The following is a 25,563-nucleotide window of genomic DNA, read 5'->3' as shown; positions in this document are numbered from 1 at the left end:
AGCCCAGTGCCAGGCTCGAACTCTGAGCCCAAGGTGAGCGCTTAACTGACCGGGCCACCTAGGTGCCTCTCATAATATTTTCTTTAAAACAAACAAGAAGCCTTTCCAATCATTTCCATGCCTCTTATTTTCATTTTCAAGTGTAAAATGAATAACTGGACTTGGTTGGAAATTATACATCTTTGGCGTCTTAGTGACTCAGATGAGAAGTATCTGTGAGCCTTTACCTCTTGCTGTCCAGATTTTTTCCTTTGTCCCAAACATATGGGTGACTTCTCTGTTGACAGTGGATTAGTTCTGTCATCAGTGTATTAAACATAGCACACAGTGTTCTAACATTAAATGTTAGAAATGTCCAGAAAGGAGGCCATTGTATGGGGAAATGAGCTGTCTAGCGTAGACTTTATGAAATTGGTTTTTTTCTTTTGTTTCTTTGAAACCCGATCATATATCCTACTTAGCAAAATAGCTGCCTGGAACATGGGTGAATAACTTGAATTCAAATCCCAAATACTTTATTCCACAAAGGGACAGGATTCTGTAATAAATTTGAAATTTAAAGACAACTTCACTGTATATGTTTTTGAAACTACCTCTTGAAATAAGAGACACCCAAACTGGATTTCCTAAGCAAAGTCACATTTTTGAAATACGTTCATGGACTTCTACATTGCCTTCGGTTTATGGCACTTTTTTTCTCTTTCCAGTTTGTTTATGGTTTAAGGTTAGATTCGTGGGGCGTGACTTGTTTGAGCTCTGAAAAATCAGGATCTCTGCCAGTACAACCAGTTTGTGTTAACAGTTGACCAGAGGAATGTCTGAATGTTATACATCTGGTTCCCTCTTTGAGGCACAAGGTCACTTTTGTTCCTTAAGCATACAATCCTGTTAGTTTCTGTTCCATACTTTCTCTTGGTCTTAGGTTAGTTTTTAATGTTGAATTATGCATGTAGCTTCCCTGGAATCACAAAACTTAACATCTTCAGGGTAAATTAGAAATTCAGTACTGTATTATGAAGATACAATTGCTTCTTGGAAAACATGCTATATCTTTAGCACTTGACTAATTGTACATCTCACCCGCAGAGTGATACACAAAAAGAAATAGTGACCAAAAGGCAGGAGTCCTTGTTTTTTTTAGGATGAATAGTATGTGGCCTGTTTATGTGGTAGTATGGTTATGTGAGTTTTATTTTATTTTTATTATTTTCAATATTTGTTTGTTTTTGAGAGAGAGAGAGAAACAGAGCGTGAGGAGGAGAGGGGCAGAGAGAGAGGGATGACAGAATCCGAAGCAGGCTGCAGGCTCTGAGCTGTTGGCACACACTGCCTGATGCGGGGCTTGAACTCACAAGCCGTGAGATCATGACCTGAGCTGAAGTAGGATGCTTAACTGACTGAGCCACCCAGGCGCCCCCTCAGCATGTTTATTTAGAGCCTACTGTGTGCCAAGCACTGGATGTATAGCAGTGAAGAAACAAGACAGACATATCCCCCTGCCCTCTTTAATGAGGGGAGACAGTAAACAAATAAAGAGCCAGAGAGACCCCAGTCGCTTACCAAAGTATTTCCTTCATCTGCTTATTCCCACAAGCCCCTATTCTGTGACTTCAGACGAGTCCCCCTCACTCACTCCCCAGCTGCCTAATACTGCCCATTGCACAAGGACCTACACAGCCTACAGGAGCTTTGCCCAGCCTGTCCAGGGATGTGCACATCCACAGCTGAGCATAGCCTTGCTTTGGTCCTGGCTCTAGAGCCAGTTTGAGTACAAGATGTGATCACCTCCCAAAGTGTTCCACTTTGGTTTCCAACCAAGTAGCCACAAGCTGGTCAGTTTCTGGGATGTGCTATATATGTGTGTGTGTGTATATATATATATATATATATGTGTACATATATATATATATATAGTCTTGAACTTTACGTACGTATATACTTTATATACATGTATATACTTTATATATATATACTTTATATACATGTATATACTTTATATATGTACTGTATGTATATATACTTTATATATACTGTATATATACTGTATCTATATATACTTTATATATGCTTTATATATATACTGTATATGTACTTTATATATATTATATATATATACTTTATACATATATACCTTATATATATATAATATATATATAAGGTATATATACATGGTCTTGAACTTTTAAAACGTACTGTATGCTCTTTACAAAAATTAAGGGCATAGAACAATGCATCTTCATTTGTCTACCCACCTGTCACTCACCTTCAAAAATTATCCACTCACAGCCAATCTTGTTTCATCCCCACACACTTCCCCTCTCCACCCCAGATTATTTTGAAGCAAATTCCAGACATATATATATTTCAATATATATGTCTAAAGGGTAATCATTCTTTTTTCATGTAATAACTACAATACTATTATTATCACACAGAAAAAGTTAATTCCTTTATATCATCACATGTATTTAAATTTCCCTAGTTGTCTGATTAGTTATTTTACATTTTGTTTGAATGAAGATGCTTGTAAAGACCACACATTGCAACTGGTAGATGTGCCTGTCAGGTCTGTGTCAGTTTCTTCTCCGTTTCTCTTTCTTTTTTCTTGCACGTTTTAATAGGAAAAAACTGGGTTGTTTGTCCCATAGTTCTCCAGAGAATGGTCCTTGTTAATTGCATACCTGTAGTATTGTTTAACATATTCTTCTTTCTTCTGTATTTCCTATAAGTTGGTGGTCGTATCTAGGGGCTAGATCCCATTCAGGTTCAATTTTTGATAAGTCTATTTCGTAAATGGTGTTGATGCTTTCATCAGGGGGTACATAACGTCTCAGTTTTCTTTGTGTTGTTGGAATCATTGGCAATATTCTGTTTCTGTAATCTATTTATTCATTAGCTAGAATACATCCATAAATATTTACTTACTCAACTGTTTCATTATCCAGATAGCTAAAAACTGTTCATAAAGGAAAGCTAGGTTATATGTCTGGTTTTCTCTTTACTTACCCATTTGCAAAATAATGAATTGTGTTCCCTAGCATCTTCTGAGGCTGAACAATAAGTTTTGTTTTGTGTTGGTATCATTATGATCTGATACATTTAAACATATTTGATGTATTTCAATCCAGTATAATTAATCTTTGTTGATGTTCAAATTGTCCCATTTTTGGCCAGAGGAAGCACGTGTTTTATTTGGCCTTCTGTTAGCTGGCTGTTAGTCTCTGTCTTCACCTCTAGCTTTTGAAGCTCCTTCAGGAGCTTTTTTTATAGGTGGACTGTCTGTCTCTGTCATCTCCAAAGATGAGATCAGATGAAACAGGTCCTAGGAGGGTGTGTGATTTGGGAAGGTTGTATTTGACTTTATAGATAAATAGAGTTTTTTAAAAATTGCAAGTATTTATTTATTTTTGAAAGAAAGAGAGAGAAAATATGAGCAGGGGAGGGGCAGACAGAGAGGGAGACACAGAATCTGAAGCAGGCTCCAGGCTCCGAGCTGTCAGCACAGAGCCTGACTTAGGGCGCGAACTCCCAAATCCCGAGATCATGACCTGAGCTGAAGTGGAATGCTTAACTGACTGAGCCATCCAGGAGCCCTTAGATGCAGATTTTCTAATTTTTAAAAAAAAATTTTTAATGTTTTATTTATTTTTGACAGACACAGAGAGACAGAGCATGAGTAGGGGAGGGGCAGAGAGCGAAGGAGACACCGAATCTGAAGCAGGCTTCAGGCTCTGAGCTGTTAGAACAGAGCCTGACATGGGGCTCGAATCCACAAACTGTGAGATGGTGACCTGAGCCGAAGTTGGACGCTTAACTGATTGAGCCACCCAGGTGCCCTGGGCTTTTTATTTTGTATTTATTTATTTTTATTGCCAGTTTGTTTTCATAGTACAGGTACTCCGTTGTTGCTGCATCATTGGTTGGAAAGATTTTCCTTTCTCCTTTAAACTGCTTTGGCATCTTTGTTCAAAATGATTTGACCATATATGTGTGAGCCTACTTCCAGATGATCTGTTGGTTGATCTCTTTGTCTAGCCTTATCACAATACCACATTCTCTTGAATATTTAGTTTTACATTAAAATAAAAAAGTTGAAGTCCTTAATGTTTTTTCTTTAAGATTATTTGGCTATTCTAAAATAGCCATATAGATTTTAGAATAGTCTAGTCAGTTTCTACCAAAAAAAGCCTGTTGATTTTAGTTGGTGTTGTGTTTAATCTATAGATCAATTTGGAGAGAACTGACATTTTAATAGTACCAAGTCTTCTAATCTTTAACATGGTGTATTTTTCCATGTACTTAGGTTTTCTTTTATTTATTTCCTTACTTCTCCTGAATTTGGGTTGAATTTGCTCTTTTTTTAGCTTCTTTTTTTTATTTTTTATTTTTTAATTTACATCAAGTTAGTTAGCATATAGTGCAACAATGATTTCAGGGGTATTTCCAGTGGTTCATCCCAACAAGTGTCTTCCTTAATGCCCCTTCCTCATTTAGTCCATCCCTCCACCTGCAACCCTCAGTTCTCTGTATTTAAGAGTCTCTTATGTTTTGTCCCCCTCCCTGTTTTTATATTATTTTTGCTTCTCTTCCTTTATGTTCATCTGTTTGGTATCTTAAATTCCACATATGAGTGAAGTCATATGATATTTGTCTTTCTCTGACTGACTGATTTCGCTCAGCATAATGCTGCCTAGTTCCATCCATGTTGTTGCAAATGGCAAGGTTTCATTTTTTTTTTGGTTGCCCAGTAATACTGCATTGTATGTATCTACCACATCTTCTTTATCCATCCATCTGGCGATGGACATTTGGGCTCTTCCCATACTTTGGCTGTTGTTGTAGTGCTAAGTGGACACTTAAATGATTTTAAACCTTTGTTCTTTTTAAAATGTGTGCAGCTAATTCAGTAGAATTCCCTCTAAGCATTACTTTAGCCACAGCCTACAAATTTTGGTGACACTGTATTTTTCATTAATTTTTAAATATTTGGCACTTTCTTTCTTTCTTTTTTTTTTAATATGAAATTTATTGTCACATTGGTTTCCATACAACACCCAGTGCTCATCCCAACTATTTGGCACTTTTCTAGATACCTTATCAGAAGATATACTCTGGGGGGGGGCGCCTGGGTGTCTCAATGGGTTGAGTGCCTGACTTCAGCTCAGGTCATGATCTCTCTGTTCATGGGTTTGAGCCCCACATCTGGCTCTGTGCTGACAGCTCAGAGCCTGGAGCCTGCTTCAGACTCTGTCTGCCTCTCTCTCTGCCCCTCCCCCACTCATTCATTTTCTCTCTCTCTCTCTCTCTCTCTCTCTCTCAAAAATAAATAAACATTAAAAAAAAGAAGAAGATATGCTTTGTAAGATTCCAAATCTTTTGCAATTGGGGTTTGTTTTATGACCCAGCATAAGAGTTTATCATTATAATCATATCATGTGCACTTCAGAAGTGTATATTTTGAAGTTAAGTGTGGTGTGTTTTATAAACATCAGGTCCAGGTAGTTCAAATCTTCTATAGCTTTATTGAGTTTTTTTGTCACTATTATTAATTCCTGAAAGAGGGTGTTAAAGTCATCAGCTATGGTAGATTTTTCTATTTCTCTTTTTAATTCTTTCTACTTTTGTCTTACATGTTTTGAAGCTCAGTTATTAGGAGCATACACATTTATGATGATGTCTTCTCAGTAAATTGACATTTTATCATTATAAGGTATCCCTTTTTATCCTTGGTGATACTCCTTGACTTGATTTTTACTTTATCTGATACTGATAATCATACCACCTTTCTTGTGCATTATATCTGTCTTTATATTCAGAAAGTGCCTTTTTGCAGGCGGCATATAGCTCAGTCTTATTTTTTATCCATTCTGACTGCCTTTGCCTTTTAGAGTTCCTTATTTTTGTACATTTGAGTTTCTTTTTTAAAAAAGTTTATTTTGAGAGAGGAAGCATGAGTGGGGGAGGGGCAGAGAGAGAGAATCCCAACCAAGCTCTTCACTGTCAGTGCAGAACCTGATGCGGGGCTCAAACTCATGAACTGCAAGATCATGACCCAAGGCAAAGTCAGACACTCAGTTGACTGACTGAGCCACCCAGGCGCCCCTGTAGATTTGAGTTTCTATCTGATATCCCTTTAGTCTGAAGAATTTCCTGTAGTATTTGTTGTAGGACAGGTCTGCTGATACATGTTTACTAATCTTTCATTTACCTGGAAATATCTTTATTTCATGTTCATTTTTTGAAGGATAGTTTTTCTAGATATAGAATTCTGAATTGACAGGATTTTTCTTTTCTTTTAGCTGACTTTAAAGATGCTTTTCTATTGTCTTCTGACCTCCATTATTTCTGCTGAGAAGTCAGCTATAATTTGAATAATTATTCCTCTTTATACGTTCTTTTTCCTTTGGATGTTATCAAGATTTTCTCTTTATCTTTGGTTTTCAGCAGGTTGAATATGATGTGTGTAGGTGTAGTTTTCTTTGAATTTATTCTGGTTGAAGTTTGCTAAGCTATATGAATCTGTAAGTTAAGTTAATGTTTTCCATCAAATGGAGAAAATTTCTGCCTGTATTTCTTCTATTTTTTTCTACTGTGTTCTTTTTCTTCTGACACTCCAGTTGTACCTATGTTTGTTTGATTTTTTTTTTTAATTTTCTGACATTCCCAATCTGTTTATTCTTTATAGCCAAATTTTCTTTTAAGTCCTTAAACACATTTATGATAACTGCTGTAAAGTCATTGTCTTTTAACTACAACATCTGTATCATTTTGGAATCAGCTTCTGTCGATCCCTTTGTTCTTGACTGCTGATTAGATTTCTTATGTTTTTGCATGACTGTTTTTTTACTAAATACGGGATATTGTAGATGACAGAGACTCTGGATTCTACTTTGTTTCTCTGAGAGAGGTTAAATTTTGTTGTAAAAAACAGTGAAATTATTAATTGATCACTTTAAACTTGTGTATGGTTGGTTTTATACTTTGTTGGGGCAGATCTATGTCAGTTTTGCCTTTAGATTAGAATGAATTCTCCATTAAAGTGTGGCCCTTCTGGTTCTGGAATTTCAGTGGAAAATCTGAGTATTCTAACTTCAGATTCCGAACCCTCGCTCTCCTGTGGTAGGCAGCAGCTGAAATTTCCCCAACATCCTTTCAGACTTCCAGGTGTTTTCCACAGCCCTTTTCCCAGAACATACACGGTTCAGGGATCTGCTAAGGGGTTAAGGGAAATTTATACACAGACGTCGGGGCTCCCCTTTTTGGCACCTCCTTTTTGAGATTTCCTTCTTTAATTTCCAGCTGCCCTGGCAGCTCTGAACTTCATCTTTCGATACCCCAAGCCAGTAAGACTGCAGCCTTTTTCTTGAGCTTCAGTTATTTATCTTGCTCCACACATGGACTAGACAATGTTCTCAGGAGAAATGCTGTATAAAGGTACTAGTGTGGCCTCCTTTCAAGGATTGAATCCCCTCCAGGTTCTGCCTGTGTTTGGACATCCTCTAGTATCATCAAATAGTTATTTTTCATATTTTATTCAGGGTTTATAATCACTTTCTGTAGGATGAGTGTGATACAAGTTACTCTGCTGTACCAGACCAGAATTGCACCAACTGACTTTTTTATTTTCAGGTATTCTATTTTTCATTTCTGTAGGTGTTTGTTTTGCTGCTTTTACAAGTTTTGCTTTTCCTTCCTCCCTTCCTCCCTTCCTCATTTCTCCCTGCACATATTCAAACTTCTTTCTCGAAACATAGTAGACAGTTTATTTATAGTCCACATCTGATCATTCCCATATATGATGTCCTTGCGGATCTGTGTCAACTCTCTGCTGTAACTTTGGTCCCTCTCACTCATGGTGCCATATGCATTTAATTATATTTGACTGCCATCTATTCATTTCCCGTATGACGTCTTTGAGGCACTTGCTATGAGAGTGGGCTTCTGCAGAAAAGATTTATATCGCTTCTGCCAAGTGCCAAAGGCCATCACCACTGTGGGATCAAATTAAGTAAAATTCTTGTTATGTGGGTTTTTTTTTTAAACAATATAATACGAATTTGAGTTACACACCTTCATTAAGGCTCATTTGCAGTGGCAGTTTTTCTCCTTCCTTCCTGATGGTTGTATTTGAGACAGTTGATTTTCCTAGCATTCTTCTTCAGGGGTTCTGTCTGATATATCCTTACCTTGAGATAGAGCCCTTGAGCATGTATTAGATTCTCTACCTTAAGTGGGCTTGGGCTTTGTCTGCTGTTTCCCATGCCCTGGGAGGTGTGAAAATAAAAGCTCAAGTTCATCTGGTTTAGTCTGTTGCCCTCAAGGTGTGGAAAGCAACCTGTAATCACTTCATTTTCCCCTCTGGGTACTTGCCTTCCCTTAGTTTTTTTGGCCTGAGAACTGCTTACATGTCTATCATGGATACGTTAGAAATAGTTGGATATAGTGGCACCTGGGTGGCCCAGTCAGTTAAGCGTCTGACTTCAGCTTGGGTAATGATCTCGCAGTTCGTGGGTTCGAGCCCTACGTTGGGCTTGGTGCTGCCAGTGCAGAGCCTGGAGCCTTCTTTGGATTCTGTGTCTCATTGTCTCTCTGCTCCTCCTCCTCCGCTTGTGCTCTTGTCTCTTTCTGTCTCTCAAAAATAAATAAATGTTTAAAAAAAAAACACACACACACACAAAAAAATAGTTGGATATCTTGACTGTTTATAGTGGAAGGAAAATCTAGGCACCCGGCCCACCTTATTATCATCTGCTATATGAAAAAAGCATATTTTTCGTACTCTGACTATATAATCTTTTCCTTTATAATTTGGGAGATAAAGAGATTATTACAGACTTTGAACTGGAAGTCCAGATATAGAAAGTATGGAGAAAAGAAATGATACTTCAGGTGTAGAGTTGGCAAAAATAGGGCATATTCCCATGGTAGTGAAAGGACTCTAGTAGAGATACCATTGGGATAAGGTTAATGGAAATAAGTTTGTGCCTTCTCATCTGGAGCTTGGGGCCCTTTTCCAGGCTCCTATGGCTGTGGCAGAATTCAGTTCCTTTGAATTGGTTGTCAGATTGAGATCCCTTTTCCTTGCTGACTATTAGTTGGTGACTGCTCTTGGCCCCTAGAGGCCACATTCTTTGTCAAGTAGCCCTTTGCGTCTTCAAAGCCAGCACGAGAGGATCTCCTTTGTGTCAAATCCTTCTCATCCTGTAATGATCTGGGTCCAGTGAGGAGACAGAAGCCACACAGTAGGTTAAACAGGGGAAGTTTGGGGCGCCTGGGTGGCTCAGTCGGTTAAGCGTCCGACTTCAGCTCAGGTCACGATCTCGCGGTCCGTGAGTTCGAGCCCCGCGTCGGGCTCTGGGCTGATGGCCCAGAGCCTGGAGCCTGCTTCCGATTCTGTGTCTCCCTCTCTCTCTGCCCCTCCCCCATTCATGCTGTGTCTCTCTCTGTCTCAAAAATAAATAAACGTTAAAAAAAAAATAAATAAATAAACAGGGGAAGTTTAACATAATTACTGTTAATTACAACAAGAGTAAGTATAAGATATAAATAAGGAAACTCTGTATGTTACCTTAGGGCTGAGGGAGAGTACCCAAGGAAGGACAGACTTGGAAGGGAATCAGACCTCATTGGAGAAAGTATGGCTCAGCCCACCTGACAGCAGAGAAGTTCATTGGTTTGGCCAGGCTGGAGTTGGTGAGCAAGCAGTAGGCCACCCACCCTCTGGAGTACAGGCCGGAGAGTGGGCAGTTCATGGCCTGGGTGGGATTCCCTGCATCCGTGTGAGCAGGAGACCTTCAAAGCATGTAGGCCATGCAAGAGCTCTGGTTTCCTTGTCAGGGGGACAGCAGACAGGTTATTTCCGGGCTGATGCTATCAGATCAAAGAGCGACTGTGTTCCAGGCCTGAATCAGTACAGGCTCCACAGAATATTCTCATACCCACTCCAACTTCCAGCCCACACCTGCAATGTCCCTCTAGCCCCCTCTCCTGAGAAAGCTTAACATCTTGTTCACTGTAAAGGAGAGAGAGGAATTCAGTTGCTTATTATAGAGCACATATTAAAGGGTGTGTTCAGAGATGATCGGCAATAAATTCATAACTGATGCACACACTTCAAATGTCTTTTATCAGGGAGAGTCCCATCCGTTTTAAAACTCGCCTGATTAGGTCAGGTCCACTCAGGATAATTTCTCTTAAAGCCAGCAGTACTATTTAACACAGTCTAATCTTGGGAGCGGCTGTCCCATCATACCTACCATCCTGGGTTTAGACAAGGCATGTACACTAGGGGACTGGAATCTTGGGGGAATATCTTAGAATTCTGCCTACCACAGAGGGCTGGGGGCAGAGAGGAGGTGGAGGCGACAATGACTCACTGTTACATGAGAAACTCCTTCATAAAGCAACTGGCTTTTATTCATTCTGTGGCTGTCTCACAGAGAAAACGAAGGAATAACTAGTATTTATTGAACGTCTAGGTGTCAGCTACTACACAGAGCACTTTCATACATTAACATCTTGATGCAGAGATTATTATCTTCATTTTACAAAAGTGAAAACAGGCCTAGTGTAAGGTCATTGCCTGGAGTCACTCCGCTAATATTTGGTGTAGCTGGAATTGAAAGCCAGTCTTGCCTAATGCTGAATCTCCTATTTTCTTTGTTTTTCTCTCTATAGTAATAATATTTAAATTCAAATTATTTAAATAAAGCAAAACACAATTCACCCATCTCTCCCATCCCCTACATCCCACCTCTGGCAACCACCCATCTGGTTTTATATATATACCTATATAAAAATTTGTTTTATTTACATATCATAAATAAATATATATATATGTTATATATATTTTTCCACATATAAGAGAGGTCATACAGTATTTAACTTTCTCTGTCTTATTTTACCTAGCGTAATGCCCTTGAGTTCCATTCATGTTGTCACAACTGACAAGATCTCATTCTTTTTTTTCTCTCTCTTTTTTAAAGATTTTTATTTATTTATTTATGTATTTATGTATTTATTTATTTATTTTTATTTTTTATTTTTTTAAATTTACATCCAAATTAATTGGCATATAGTGCAACAATGATTTCAGGAGTAGATTCCTTAGTGCCCCTTACCCATTTAGCCCACCCCCCCTCCCACAACCCCTCCAGTAACTCTCAGTTTGTTCTCCATATTTATGAGTCTCTTCTGTTTTGTCCCCCTCCCTGTTTTTATATTATTTTTGTTTCCCTTCCCTTATGTTCATCGGTTTTGTCTCTAAAAGTCCTCATATGAGTGAAGTCCTATGATTTTGTCTTTCTCTGACTAATTTCACTTAGCATAATACCTTCCAGTTCCATCCACGTAGTTGCAAATGGCAAGATTTCATTCTTTTTTGACTGCCAAGTAATACTCCATTGTATATATATACCACATATTCTTTATCCATTCATTTCTTGATGGACATTTGGGCTCTTTCCATACTTTGGCTATTGTTGATAGTGCTGCTATAACCATGGGGGTGCATGTGTCCCTTCAAAACAGCACACCTGTATCCCGTGGATAAATGCCTAGTAGTGCAATTGCTGGGTCGTAGGGTAGGTCTGTTTTTAGTTTTTTGAGGAACCTCCACACTGTTTTTCCAGAGTGGCTGCACCAGCTTGCATTCCCATCATTCTTTTTTTATGTCTGAATAATAACCCACTGTGTGTGTGTGTGTGTGTGTGTGTGTGTGTGTGTGTGTGTGTATGCTACAATCTCTTTATCTATTCATCTGTTCATTCATTGATGAAGGCCATATTTTCTAGTAGTGCCTAATAACATTGCTGCCCTTGAAAGAATTTGTGTCATTTGATTGGGATGAGGGAATATGACAGGGGTCATCTCTGTGGGGATAAGGCAGGTCGCTCTCCTGCATCTCTGCTGTTTCTTCATGAACCCACTAATAGAGGTCACTCCTATTATGGCTCTTACTGGAGGGACAGTGGATCAGAAGAGTAGTCCTAGCTAGACTTACCCATTCCAACAGGGAAGCCAAGCAGTTATTCGCTTAATCTGTGTGCCACCGGGAAGTAATCATCCTTTTGTTCCCTGTTCTCATATCTGAGCGTGGAACAAAAAAACAAAACAAGATTTGAGAGAGCTGGCTATAGTCTTTTCTGTGCGGAGGGTGTATTTTGTGCTTGGAGAATTCTAATAACCAAGACCTGAGCTCATGATAAGTGAGCAGGGAGTATTTGTAGAATGAAATTCTCTGCATGTTATTTAAAGCCCACTCTACTGCTAACCTTGTTTTGTCTCACAAGCTCATGAGCCCCTTGGGGGTTGGCCTCTTAACCAGTTCCTCTTTGTGTCCTCACAGCCTGACATGGGGCATGGTCTTGGTAACTGGTTGTGGAATTAGTTGGGAGCTCCTGGACTGCTTGGTTTGTTTTGTCCTTAATAAGCTATGGAAGCAGCCTGGTAGAGTGGGACTCAGGAGGTGTGGGTTCCTCTTCCAACTCTGTCACTGATTCAGTGTGGTATCGAGCTCCCTGGCACTTAGTTTCTTCATCATTAAAATGAGGAACATGGACTTGACCTCTGGGCCATTCCAGCCCTGCGGTTCTCTGAAATATGTTACCACACCATAGCTGCCTCAGTAGTTTGAATAATTTCAGATGGTTAGTTAAGTTATTAGGCTGGCCTTCAGGTTATGGAGACATGTGGAACAATTTGGGCAAATGTGAAGGGTACACTTAGTTCTCTTTTCTTGGACACATGAAGTAATAGATTCATTGGAATATGATCTCTTCCTCCACCCACTTCCATCAATTCAGAGTGGATTTTTTTCTCTTTCCAGTTTTCCAACGTGTTTATCAGCTTTAAAGGGAAATTTTAAGTCAGGCGGTAGTCAGAAGGGCAGGCACAGAGCTCAGCTGGTTGGAGGGGGGAAAATTCCTCCATGAAATTTCAAGTGAACTGACCTGGGCTTTTTCCCAAGGAATTTTCTTGAACTGTGGTTTGTTGGGGGGTTTTTTTTGGTTTGTTTTCTTTCTTTTTTTGTGTGTTTGGTGTTTTTTGTTTTGTTTTGTTTTTGTAATGAGATGTTTTGCTGGATTTGAAACATTAAGAATAGTATGTAAGATTAGGTTTTAAAAAGTTTCTGAATCCTGATCTGAGCAGGCAAAGTGGACTTTGTTTTTGACTTGAGATATTTCTGCTTTACCTCAGGTAACAAAAGCTTTTGTGATAGACTTCATCAATAATCGGCAGATGGATTCTTTGTTTCCTTAACTCCAGACAGATTAAATTTAGTTAAGTAGATGCCTTCTGAAATGTTACCTGTTAAAATAGATTTCCAGAGATAACTCTTGTAGTTATCTACAAAACGTAGTCAGGAACATTAGTCTAACCTGATTTCTGGGTTCAGGAGCTGCTACCACCTAATTAGATTTGTGACCCTAGGCAAACCAGTTAGCCTCTCTCTGCCTCAGTTTCCTTAACTGTATCGTGGGAGAATTAAAAGAAAGATTGTATGTGAAGTGTAGCGTCAGTATCTTTTAAAGCTCCCTGGGTGATTATAATGTGCGGCCAGGATCGAGAGGCACTGCTATACGACATCATACAAAGTGCTGGGAGATGGTGCTTTCATTTCATTCTATACATTTTTGATGAAGAAAGGAGACAGACTAGCATAGGGTTCTAGCATATTTTTTTATCTAGTACTTGTAAGCACTGGCCAGTTATTTCAGTCTCTTACGAAAGGATGAACGACTGTTTTTACGGTCAGCCTCTCTTGCCTGCTGGGATTGGGGAAGTCCTGGGTCTGTGGAATTTTCCATGACTCTTAGCTCTGCACCAATTAGTGTTCACTGCAGGCACAGAGCTCTTCAGTGTGTCTGCTTGTGCTGTCTTCTTCCTTTTTTTTCACAGTGTCAGATAGATGTGATCTCAGCCCCAAGTCTTGGCATTTTTTTGTGTTTAACACTCTCGTTTTAAGGACAGATCAGAGAATCTCACCTGAATTAACTTTTTGTTTATAAAGTGAGTCAGCTTAGGGTATCTATTTTGGCCCCATTTCCTCAAGTATCATGTTTCCTGTCACAAAACCACCTTACATGGGGTGGGGCAGGGTAGGAGGGCGGGCAGGTATGTTTGTTTCCGTAGGTGCAAGCTTCTGGTGCGGTGCTGGCAGATTCTGTGGCAGTCTAGTCGCTGGTGATCAGAATCGGCTTTTTGAGCCGTTGGCTGGCAGAGTTCTAAAAACGACAGCAAGTGGAAGAAAAAAGGTGCAACCAGCTGACAGTCCGGTTGGGTTTGGCTGGTTCCCCTCTTATAATAGGGGAATTTAAAGTGCTAAAATTTTAGAAGGAGACTCCTGTAGCAATAACTCTCCTTTTCCTTGCAAAGCGGTTCCTTCTATTCCATGCAGAGAGGATCGCTGCGTCAGATCATGTTACTAAAATCCACTCTCCCAGATCAGTCCACGGAGGCTGGGCTTGTTCACCATACCCTTGCCCCGTAAAATGAGAGTCTCCAATCACTTCGTATATATTAAATAGGAATGAAAGGCAATGTGTATTCTGCTCAAATGTTACCTCCTTGGAGAGGTCTTCCCTCACTACCTCCATCATTCCCCATTCCTTCGTCCCACTTTCTTTCCTTCCTGATATTATATTAGGTAAGCTTCGTGAGGGTGGTGACATTTCATTTTCTCCTCTGTATCCGTGGGGCCTGGAACCTAGTAGGTGCTCATTAAATATTTGTTTAATAAGTAAAACATGGAATGGTTTGAACGGCCAGACATTTGTGTATTATCTTTCTTGTTGTTTTTGCTTTAGTCTTAGCTCAGTGATTCTGAAACTTTGCTGGATTATGTGTATTCCTCTATCAGACACAAAACCATTTATTCAGAATTTTGGGAGCAGTAGAACAAAAGTTTAAAGACAATTTAGGTGCTATTTTTTCGCTTCTAACCCTGAGGTAATGTAGCATCACTGTACTTCCTCCATAATTAGTCCATATAGTACAGAGGAATGCCTTGTTGCTTAGATTCTCAAGTAAGCCGGGGGAATTAAATTCCCATTTGGTTCAGCTCCACTGGGGCCCAAAAGACGTGTTACATATTTTAGTGGTGATGGTGATTAGAGAAGGGGAGCTCAAGTGTTACCGTCTAATTGGAAGATGGGGGGCTGAAATTTAACCTTGGCTGTGCCAGTAAAAATGGGTGTGTCCTATCAGTTGTGGGTCTTAGCATTTGGAGAATGGATAAAGTAACACGCATTCTTCCTGAGCCTGGAAGTTGTGATGATGCTAAATTGAGATTAGGTAAAAATACTCTGGGTTAAAGGTTTCCTGTGAATGCAGGAAATCTTGGACACTTGGAATTAAGGTAATGAGAGAAGAAAAGACAGAGCAGACTATGGTGAAACCTCACTGCTAATTTTACTAAAGCCCTCGTTCCATCCTAATTGAAGATGGTCCTGTTCCCACATGAGTTCACCACTTTCTGTTGTTTTTATCCTCCCCCATTATTCTTTTAGTTGGCTGATTGCAATTCTGGCCCAGCTCAACCCTCTCTTCGGACCACAGTTGAAAAATGAAACCATCTGGTACCTCAAGTATCATTGGCCTTGAGGAGGAAGACGTATTCTCCAGCACTCAGTCATTGAGGTGACTATGCCCTGAACCTTTCACATCAGTGTTGTCCATCAGGCAGCTAGAGGTTGCCTTGACTTTTCCTCAGAAAACGACAGCCATTTTAACACTTGGCAAGGGCAGGCTGCCGAAAGCAAACATCTGAAGGACAGAATTTGGAACTTAGGCCATTCACCTTACCAGAGGATTTATTCATGAGATTCTTTTCAATTCTGCTGTTACCCAGCCACTTAAATAAAGTTTGCATGCAGTCTTTCAGACACAGGAGCGCTATTATTTATACTTGATATTGCAGGATTCTTAAGAGTTGCTGGCAGATTTTAAATTAGGAGCATTTCTGAATGCTTTGGATAGAGAGAGACAGGTGCTTTTTGAAAACTGGAATGAAAATTGTAGCTTTTATTTGGTTCACAGGCTCAGAGACATAAGGAGTAGTATAGTGGAAAGATTTATTCACTGGCCGAGAGTCAGGAAACCTGTCATTAAGTTTGTTCCTCTTTCTTGATTATTTCGATAAATGGAAGTTAGCACTCAGTGCTTGCCTAGATCTGGCTCCGCTTTTTTGGCGAGGGTACTGCTTATGTGGTACTGTGAAGTCCTATCAAGAGACACAGAGTGTCTGACTCTCCTGTCTTTAGTGATGCTATGATGATCAGTAGATTCAAGTAATGACAGCCTGGTCCCTCCAATTGTAAAGTTCTCTGCCAGCCTTTTATCTGGGGGTTTTACCCGTTGATTGTCATAATCTTAGCCTGAAGTAAACGTTTCGGTAGCAAATGCAAAATGGTGATTTTCTAGTTCCATTATTACTTCTACATTTGATTAGATAAAACGTCTCTACCAAGATGAACTTAACCCTCATTCTAAGGTTATTTAGTAACCTTGAAATATAGAACATACAGGAAGAGCAGTGTCCGTATTTAATTATTTTAATTTTCAGAGTGAGATATTGGGTGTCCAAGTTACTTCCAGGGCATCCAGTGAGGTTTTCTTTTCTTCCCTTTTGAGTTTTAATCAGTTACATTTATTACCATTTTCGTAGTCAGTTGCTCTTTCTTTGGCCTACTAGAGCCTGTGTAAACTGGCTTCTGTGTCCTTTTATTATTAGTCTTTGGTAGTTTCCTCACTTACTGGCAACATCAAGATGTCCCAGACCCCTCTTGTGTGTTTCCTGTCCCAGACTTGGAATCAGCTGTTTCCTCCTGAAAGGATACCTGGTTCACTAGTAAGTCCTCAAGCCCAGCTGGCCTTCATTCCTTTCAGTGGGAATGGTATTTAAAAACCAAGATCTAAAGGGCGCCTGGGTGGCTCGGTTGGTTAAATGTCTGACTCTTGGTTTCGGCTCAGGTCATGATCTCGCGGTTTTGTGGGTTTGGCCCCATGTTGGGCTCTGCGCACTGACTACTTGAAACTTGCTTGGTTTCTCCCCCTCTCTCGGGGGCTCTCTCTCGGACCCTCCCCCGCTCACCCTCTCTCTGTCTCTCTCAAAGTAAATTTTAAAAAAAGAAAAGATCTGATTGCTAGGTACATCCATTTCTGCTGGGATGTTGCTTCTAAGCCTTTACAGTGGACAGAGCCAGGAATTACATTCTTCTGAGAAGAAAAAAAATCATGAGTTTACGTTAATATTTCTAATTAAAATTTAACATTACATGGTTTTGACTTCTTTGGTTTTATACTTGAGTATCATTCATATATGCCGAAAATCTTGCCTCCTACAGGCAGTAACTTACTTTCATTATCCTGCAATACATATGGTTTCCAGATAACACCAGATAACTACTAACTGTAAGTTTATCGAATGCAATTTAGGATTTCTTTGCTGCTTTATTTGTCCTTAGAACAAATAAAGAAAAGATGTTGTTTTCTGAGGTCCCTTGAAATAATTATTTTCTCTCATCATTATCAAAGTGATATATAATCAGATTAAGTTGTTTTATTTTGTGTTCAATTCATAGTAATGTTTTTATTTGCTACTATTTTTGAATATGTAAACATATTTTCACAGTCAGAATTATAAACAAGATACATTCAGAGATGTCGGTCTTTCCAGTGTTTCATTTTGCCAAGATAAGCAAATACATACATACAGGTATATATATGTATATACGTAACATGTATATAAGCAAATACATACACATAAATATGTATATGTGTGTATATCCCCCCATACAGCTATTACAGAAAAGATACCATATTGCATATACTATTCTGTACCTTGCTTTTTTTCACTGAACAATGAATGTATTTTAGAGACTGCTCCTATCAGTGTATAGAGATCTTCTTCAATTCTTTTTATAGCCATTGGTGTACTTTTAGATTGTTTCTAGTCTTTTGCTATTATCGATAGAGGCACAGTATCATCCTATACATATGACATTTTATTTTCTATTTTTGCTGGAAATATTTGGGTTAGATTCCATGAAAAGTGGATCTCTGGGTTAAAGGTGTATGCTTTTTCTAGCTATTACTACACTCCCTTCTATAGGGATTATACCATTTTTACATTTCCACTAACAATGTAGGAGAGTGCTTGTTTCCTCACAGCTTGGATTTTTGCCGATCGAGATAGGTTAAGTAGTCAGCTTTTTCTTTTTTTTCTTTTTCCTTAGAGTCTGTCTTTGCCCAAAGGGGTTTTGATTTATCATATATATATGTGATATATATATATATATATCATATATATCATATATTTTATATATATCATATATAATATATATTTTATATATCTCATATATATAATATATTTTATATATATATCATATGTAATATATATATGATATATATATATATATATTTTTTTTTTTTATCCAGCATTCCAATCCTTCCAGCATTGCCTTTCACTTAACTTCTCTGAGCCTCATTTCCTTCCTGTGTAATGAAAAAGGGCCCTTTGGACCTGAAGAACACTGGGTGTAGATCTGAGGTTTCATTTGTCTGTTTTCTTTAAAAAAAAAAAAATTTTGTTTTTTTACATTTATTTATTTTGAGAGAGACAGAGACAGCTTGAGCAGGAGAGGGGCAGAGAGAGAGAGGGAGAGAAAGAGAGAGAGAATCCCAAGCAGGCTCAATGCTGCCAGCTGCAGAACCCCATGTGGGGCTCAGACCCACGAACTGTGAGATCATGACCTGAGCCAAAACCAAGAGTCAGATGCTCAACTGAGTGCGCCACTCAGGCCTCCCTCATTTGTTCATTTTCAATCTCAAGTTAACCTGACTGACAGATACCTTCTGTCTGCACTCTGGTCCATAGCACAAACCAGGGCTGCTTAAAACTTGTATGAAAGGTGGTTCCTTTACAAGCAAACACCGGGAAGCAGGAGGGCAGAGCCAGACAAACTCTAATTAGGAATGTCTTCACATTTATTCTGCATTTGAGGTCATGACTATGGTAGTACAATAACTGTAGGCCTTTGGAATTATCACATGAAGAGATCTAATCTCTGCCTAACAGAGCAAATAGAACTCTTGTGACAAGACTTCATTTTTCTTTGTGGTAAATCAAAAGATTGAGCTAAATTCCCTTTTGAACTTTGTACTTTTACACAACAGTGGGATGATAAAGGAGTGCAGAACCAGATTTAGGCCTGTCTTCATCTGGTAAGGAAAAATGTTTGATTTTGTACATGATTAGAGGCCAGATTTGGAAAGTAGGAGGTGTAAACCAGACATGGTATGCAGCAGAGAAAAATGAGGAACAGTCATGAAAGCTTTAGGATAATTTTATATAGATGGAATTGATTTGATTTCAACAGCACAGTTAAACACCTAGCTGATCTTTTGCTACTTTAGTCATTTTAATTGCCACGATTTTCTCTCATGTGGTGATGATAGGCTGAGTTATAGCACATTATGTTTATTGGCTGGAAATCTTGCCCAGTACTTCTAAGAACAGTGCTCACTCCCTCTCTTTCCCCTGCCAACCTTGTCTGCCTTTCCTAGATTCCTAAGATGCTTCTGGAACTGTCACATCAAGATTGCTGTTTTTGTCATGGCCCATTTTCCTATTGCCCTGGGGGTGCGATGCTAGTGTGGAATCTTGTTGGAGTGGATTTGGCCCGGCCCCAGTGTCCTACAAGTTAGTTTACCACAGCACTGTAACATTTTAGATGAACTTATATGGCTTACTGCAGTCCTAAAGGGCAAACCTTGTATTTTTTTTTTCTTTTTTTTTTTTTTTTTTTTTTTTTTTACAGAGTCTGGACAGGAGAGGAATAAAGTATATTGGTAATTAGGCCTATGCCCCGGGGGGAGCTGTTTTTCTATGCATTCCAAAAATATTTGAGTGCTCATGAGGTGCCTGGGTACTGAGTGGGGATTTCAGGGAAGGCTGTGGGCTCTAAAGAAGTTTGTGACTTGTTGAGAGGTTGAAAGTAAGCCATGTTTGTGAAAAGTTAAACAGTGCAAGGTGTTTTGTGGTTAAAAAGTGTATCTTTTAGGGGCGTCTGGGCGGCTAAGTTGGTTAAGTGTCCAACTTTGGCTCAGGTCATGGTCTCACCACTCGTGAGTTTGAACCTCATGTCAGGCTCTGTGGTGACAGTTCAGAGCCTGGAGCCTGCTTCGGATTCTGTGTCTCCCTCTCACTTTGCCCCTCCCCTGCTCATGCTGTGTGTCTATCTGTCTCAAAAATAAATAAACATTAAAAATTTTTTTTTTTAATGTTATCTTTTACTCGGCTCTCTCTGACTGGATTTGCTGCTGCCACTCAAACTGTCATGTCTCTGTTTCAATTCCTGATGTCATAGATCTCCCTGTCACTTAGAGTCAGAACCTGTTCAGTCACTTCTTTCTCTAATCACTTCTTTCTCTTTTTTCCTCGAATCCATTTGATCCTGTTAATGGCTCTTGTGTCTGTTCTTGTTTCCAGTTTCTCCTTTGGGCACCCTAATTTCTGACCCAGATCAACATGACTCCAAGTTATTACAGTGGCTCTTCCTCAGGTCTCCCTGGTCTATAATCACAGTATCTACAAAACTCCACCCTGTTTGGGGCACCTGGGTGGCGCAGTCGGTTAAGCGTCCGACTTCAGCCAGGTCACGATCTCGAGGTTCGTGAGTTCGAGCCCCGCGTCAGGCTCTGGGCTGATGGCTCAGAGCCTGGAGCCTGTTTCCGATTCTGTGTCTCCCTCTCTCTCTGCCCCTCCCCCGTTCATGCTCTGTCTCTCTCTGTCCCAAAAATGAATAAACGTTGAAAAAAAAAATTTAAAAAAAAAAAAAAAAAAAAAAACTCCACCCTGTTTGTCTTCCTGATGCAGCTCTCCCTGAAAGAGATCACTGCTTGCCTCAGAAGCTTTCAGTAGTTCTCCGTAGGCTACTGTAGGGGTTTTTTTTAAACTTTAAATCTCTGAGGTTAGTGAGTACCTGCCTATGTAACATGTTGTAAGCACAGCTTTTGTCAGGGTCACCAAAGGTCCTATGAGCCACAAAAGATAAGAATGACTAACCTGCAAATCATGTCCAGCTTCCTCACTTGGCCGTCAAGGCCTTGCCAGTTGCCCTCAGACCACTTTTGCAGCCTGTTTATTCGCTACTTTCCTCCGTGACCTATTGGTTCCAGCCCTGCCATTTCCGTGTTCTTGGTCTAATTAACTTCACTTAGCTTTTCCTGTCTCTTACTACCCTATGACATTCATTAATTTAGGACACAGATTAGTAAGCACATACTCTGCAGACATTCTTTCTGCCCTCCATTCACCCATTCTCTCAATTCTTTGTGATGTTTTCTCTTTGAGTGTCCAGCTTTTCTGGCCACTTGGTCTCAAAGTGATTTCATTTCTCCCTAAATGTATTTAGCTATTCATTTGGTACATTGCCTTGACTCGTTAAATACACATACTTTTCATTTGCTTAAATATCTCTCGTAGTTACTCTGCAATAAACACATATCTTGCACATAATCGTAAAAAAGGAATTGTTGTGTGAATTTATCGAAAATGAAAAAACAGAGGGGCGCCTGGGTGGCTCAGTCAGTTAAGCATCCGACTTCGGCTCAGGTCATGATCTCATGGTTCGTGAGCTTGAGCCCCACATCGGGCCCTGTGCTGACAGCTCGGAGCCTGGAGCCTGCTTCAGATTCTGTGTCTCCCTCTCTGTTCGTCCCCCACTCGCACTCTGTCTCTCTCTCTCAAAAGTAAATAAAGATTAAAAAAATTAAAAAAATAAAAATAAAATGAAAAAACAGATAAAAATAAAACCTATTCTTTCACACACACACACACACACACACACACACACTCACACACACTCACACACACTCACACACACTCATCCTCCTCTGAAAAGATTTCCTGGTTCAGGCCTTAATATTTTTATGTTGTCTTCACTGTCAGTTTTATCTGAAAGTAGCCTTAGTCATTCCCTTATTTTACAGAATGAGAATGTGGACCCTTTGGTTGAGGTCCTCCCCACCCACCCCCAACGGCGGTTTCATGTCAGAGAGACAGTTAGAATATGTGCTTCTTTAATTCACCCCCAAATCACACCACAAGTCCATGCCATTTAAGATAATGCTCACTCACATTTATCTCAAACTAGTATCATTGAGCCTAAGTGAAAATTAGCCCCTGTTTCAGTGTGGTTTTCCAAAGATGAAGACTTACTTTTTACTTTTGTTACTGTTCATTTGTCCAAAAAGGCCTAAACGATGAGGAGGTCTAACCTGTATGCTTCATAAAAAACTAACACACGAAACATCTGCATTCACTGCTTTGGTATTCTCAAGTAAAATTTCTCATCTGCGTGGAACACCGGTCTGTGCAGACAGGTTGTTCCGGTGGCCTAAGGAGGAGAAGAGGAAATGATCATTAGATTAAAGGTTTTATGAGGCAGTGAGGCACAAGAAACCAGTAGCTCTCATAGTTGCCCCTCCCTGGCCTGATGTGGTTATTTTCCTAGTACATTATAAAAACAGTCCTCTGATTATATCTCGAGTTGAATGTATTTTGTTTGCAGTGGCCTGCCTTCGTGGGTCGAGCAGTCTGGTACTTCCCATGCGGAGGGTGGTTGGACTCCCCCAGCTTGCACCAGTAAGACTTAGCGGCCGTCTTGTATCTGCTACTGGGCATTGTGGACCCTGGGAAACCTATCATTTTACCGCACTGCTCTGTGGATTCTCCTGCTTGTGCCCACTGATCTGGAAAAACTTAGGGACCCATCAGATCTCCTACGTACTACTTGACCTTCAGTCTTGTCAGACGTGCCTGCCACAAACCGTGTCTCTTCCCAGTTTAACTAGCCCTTTGCCCCCCTGCACTTAACCCTCAACATTCTGGGAAATTCTGTGTCATAACCAGCTTGTTTTCTTATCTGCCAACTCAGGCCTTGTGTGGAAATTGCCTTTGAAAGCCACTATTTACTTAATTTTTATATTCTCTTTATTTTTTAATTTTGAAAGCCACATATGTGGCTTTATTTTTATAGTCTTTTTTTTAATGTTTATTTATTTTTGATAGAGAGAGCATGAGCAGGGGAGGGGCAGAGAGAGGAGGAGACACAGAATCCGAAGCAGGTTCCAGGCTCTGAGCTGTCAGCACAGACCCCGATGCAGGGCTCGAGCTCACGGGGCTCGAACTCACAAACCACGAGATCATGACCTGAGCCGAAGTCAGACGCTCAACCGACTGAGCCACCAGGCACCCTTCTTTTTACAGTCTTTTAAAATAAGCTTTATGGGGGCGCCTGGGTGGCTCAATCAGTTAAGCATTGAACTCTTAGATTTCGGTTCAGGTCATGATCTCACCGTTGTGGGATTGAGCCCCAAGTTGGGCTCCTCGCTTGGCATGGAGCCTGCTTGGGATTCTCTCTCCCCCTCTGCCCTTCGCCACACGCATTCTTTCTCTCTCAAAAATAAATAAAATAAGCTATATTAAGGGAGTGGGCGTGACCACTGTTACCAGTTTGATGTGTGAAGATACATATTTTAAATGTTTGCTAGCTCTGCAAAGGTGATGTTACAGCTTTAAGCTTCCAGAAAAAGAAATCTCATTTGTCACCTATACCAGAAGAATGGGGAGCAAACTAGGAGCAACCTCGAGTACCAAGGAGCTAGCTCTTTAGGAGTCTGACATAAGAGAAAAGCTTGCCATGGCTGTGGGAGCCGTGCTTCCTTGCTGTAGGAGGGGAAGGGCAAATACAGACTCTCGAAGTGAACCCATTAGATGCCAGTAGGATTGGTCGGAGTCAACTTCCTGCTTTCTATGACACAGTCCAACTGTTACTTAACGACCCTCAGTTCAGCAATGTCCTTGGTAATCGGACCTCTTGTCACAGCTCTACGAAACCTGTCCAAACTGGGACATTATTTGAGCCAACTTTTCATTCAAGTATTTACTGAGCACCTATATATTTTAAATTATTGGCCTGATTGACTTTTATTGATGTTATTAGCCATTTGCCCACGTGAGGATGGGGTAAGGATCAGTTACTAGAACGGCTTTGTTTTGCAGGTCACGAAGAGAATTCCTCTAGATGCAAAATCAACTCCAAACCCAGAACACCTCTGACTCGCCTGTGTTGGCCATCAGCTGCCTTAAACATTCACACCACGTTTGAATATCTCCTTCTACAATGCAGTATTTTCTCCTGTCACCTTTTTTACATTTTGATGAATTATGTGCCTACTTAACCTAAACTGTGCTGGCTCTATAAAATGTCTATGCACTCTTCTGAGATGGGAGGCGCTGTACTTCTGAGAAACGTGCTGCTCTCTCCTTGGAGCCTGTGCATTTGGAGACCACTCCTGCCTGGTCACAACATGGGAATCTGCGAAGTGTTTAAAAACTGTCGCAAGACCGGTAGAGTCAAGTGGGGCAGTCCGTAGGAGAGCACGTTCAGAGGGAATATCTGTGCTAACAGAATTACACCAAAGTATATTTTCAGGACGACTTTCTTATTTCTGCCATCTATTGGAATAAATTATTTTTCTGCTTTCTGTGGAAATCTGGTTTCGGTGTTTGTTAAGTTCATTTTTGGAAGCTTTTCTATCTTTAGATATGATGCCTTTAAAAAAAAAAACTGATGTAGTTCAAACTAGGTTGGAAGTGTAAACCTGGTCATGTGGTTTGACATACCTGAAGATACTGGTGAGTACTTCCCTGAATCATTAGTAATCATTTCAGCGCTTACTGTAGCCAAGCAAGGCACTGGAGGAATCAAAGGTGTGGAAATTGAGCCCCCTGCAAGGTCAAGAGCTGATACACAATTTGGAGAGATAAGGTCAGTATACATAGAACTGTAATGCAAGGCCATGTCTGACCATGGTCCATAAAAAAGTGGTCATGATGGTGAGCAAGTTGAAGGTTCCTTGTATCACAGCAGCTCCTTGTACCATCACACCCCCAGAAATAGCACCGGAGAAATCGAGGCAGATTAAAAAGCCTGGTATAGGACAGTATTTCTGTGTTTTGGTAGCAGGCATCTGAATAATTCACTAATTTGGGGACTTTATTAGTTTTAAGAAATTAAAATTTTAAATGGATCTAAATTTTCACCAGTGCATGGCTTTTTGACAACCAGCCAAGCCAAGAATGGATTTCCTGTTTTGCAGTTTGTGCTTTTCTATTCCTCCCCGACTATCTGAACTCATTGCTTTGCCGTTCTTAGGACAAAAAGAGTTTCAAGTTGACATGACCGTCCTGCTTTCATTTCTTTGTTTCCATTCTTTACTTTTTGAACTTCAGATTTTCCCGAGAGGCAACTTCATACTTTACATTTCCAGCAAAAGGGTAGCCAATTTCATGGAATCCATAAAACCCTGAAGATCTGACATTGGAGGGGACCATGGTAACAAATGCTAGCTAACCCCATCGTTTTATAGATAAGCAATCTGCACCCAGACAGGGAAAATCGCTTGCTTAGTTAAATGTAGCTGCTCAGAGGCAGACCAGGGAGTAGGATCCCTGGTTTTGTAATTTCCATTCGAAAGCCCTTTTCACTTGCCACC

At 40.1% G+C, this 25,563-nt stretch overlaps 1 protein-coding gene across 1 annotated transcript in view; it reads left to right on the top strand.

Annotated features, from left to right (window-relative positions):
- ATP6V0E1 (ATPase H+ transporting V0 subunit e1) overlaps positions 1-24,560 on the top strand; it is a 33,799-nt gene extending 9,239 nt beyond the window's left edge. Inside the window, exons 3-4 of the mRNA XM_047828179.1 lie at positions 15,510-15,639; positions 24,068-24,560. Coding sequence (XP_047684135.1) covers positions 15,510-15,603 — 94 coding nt within the window. The 3' untranslated portion in view covers positions 15,604-15,639; positions 24,068-24,560. The remainder of the gene's footprint in view (positions 1-15,509; positions 15,640-24,067) is intronic.
- Positions 24,561-25,563: the final 1,003 nt, after the last annotated feature.

This window comes from Prionailurus viverrinus, chromosome A1 (assembly GCF_022837055.1).
Source record: "Prionailurus viverrinus isolate Anna chromosome A1, UM_Priviv_1.0, whole genome shotgun sequence".
Lineage (NCBI taxonomy): Eukaryota > Metazoa > Chordata > Mammalia > Carnivora > Felidae > Prionailurus > Prionailurus viverrinus.
Note: the sequence above shows the minus strand (reverse complement) of the source record. Positions and strands in the feature narration are given on the sequence as shown.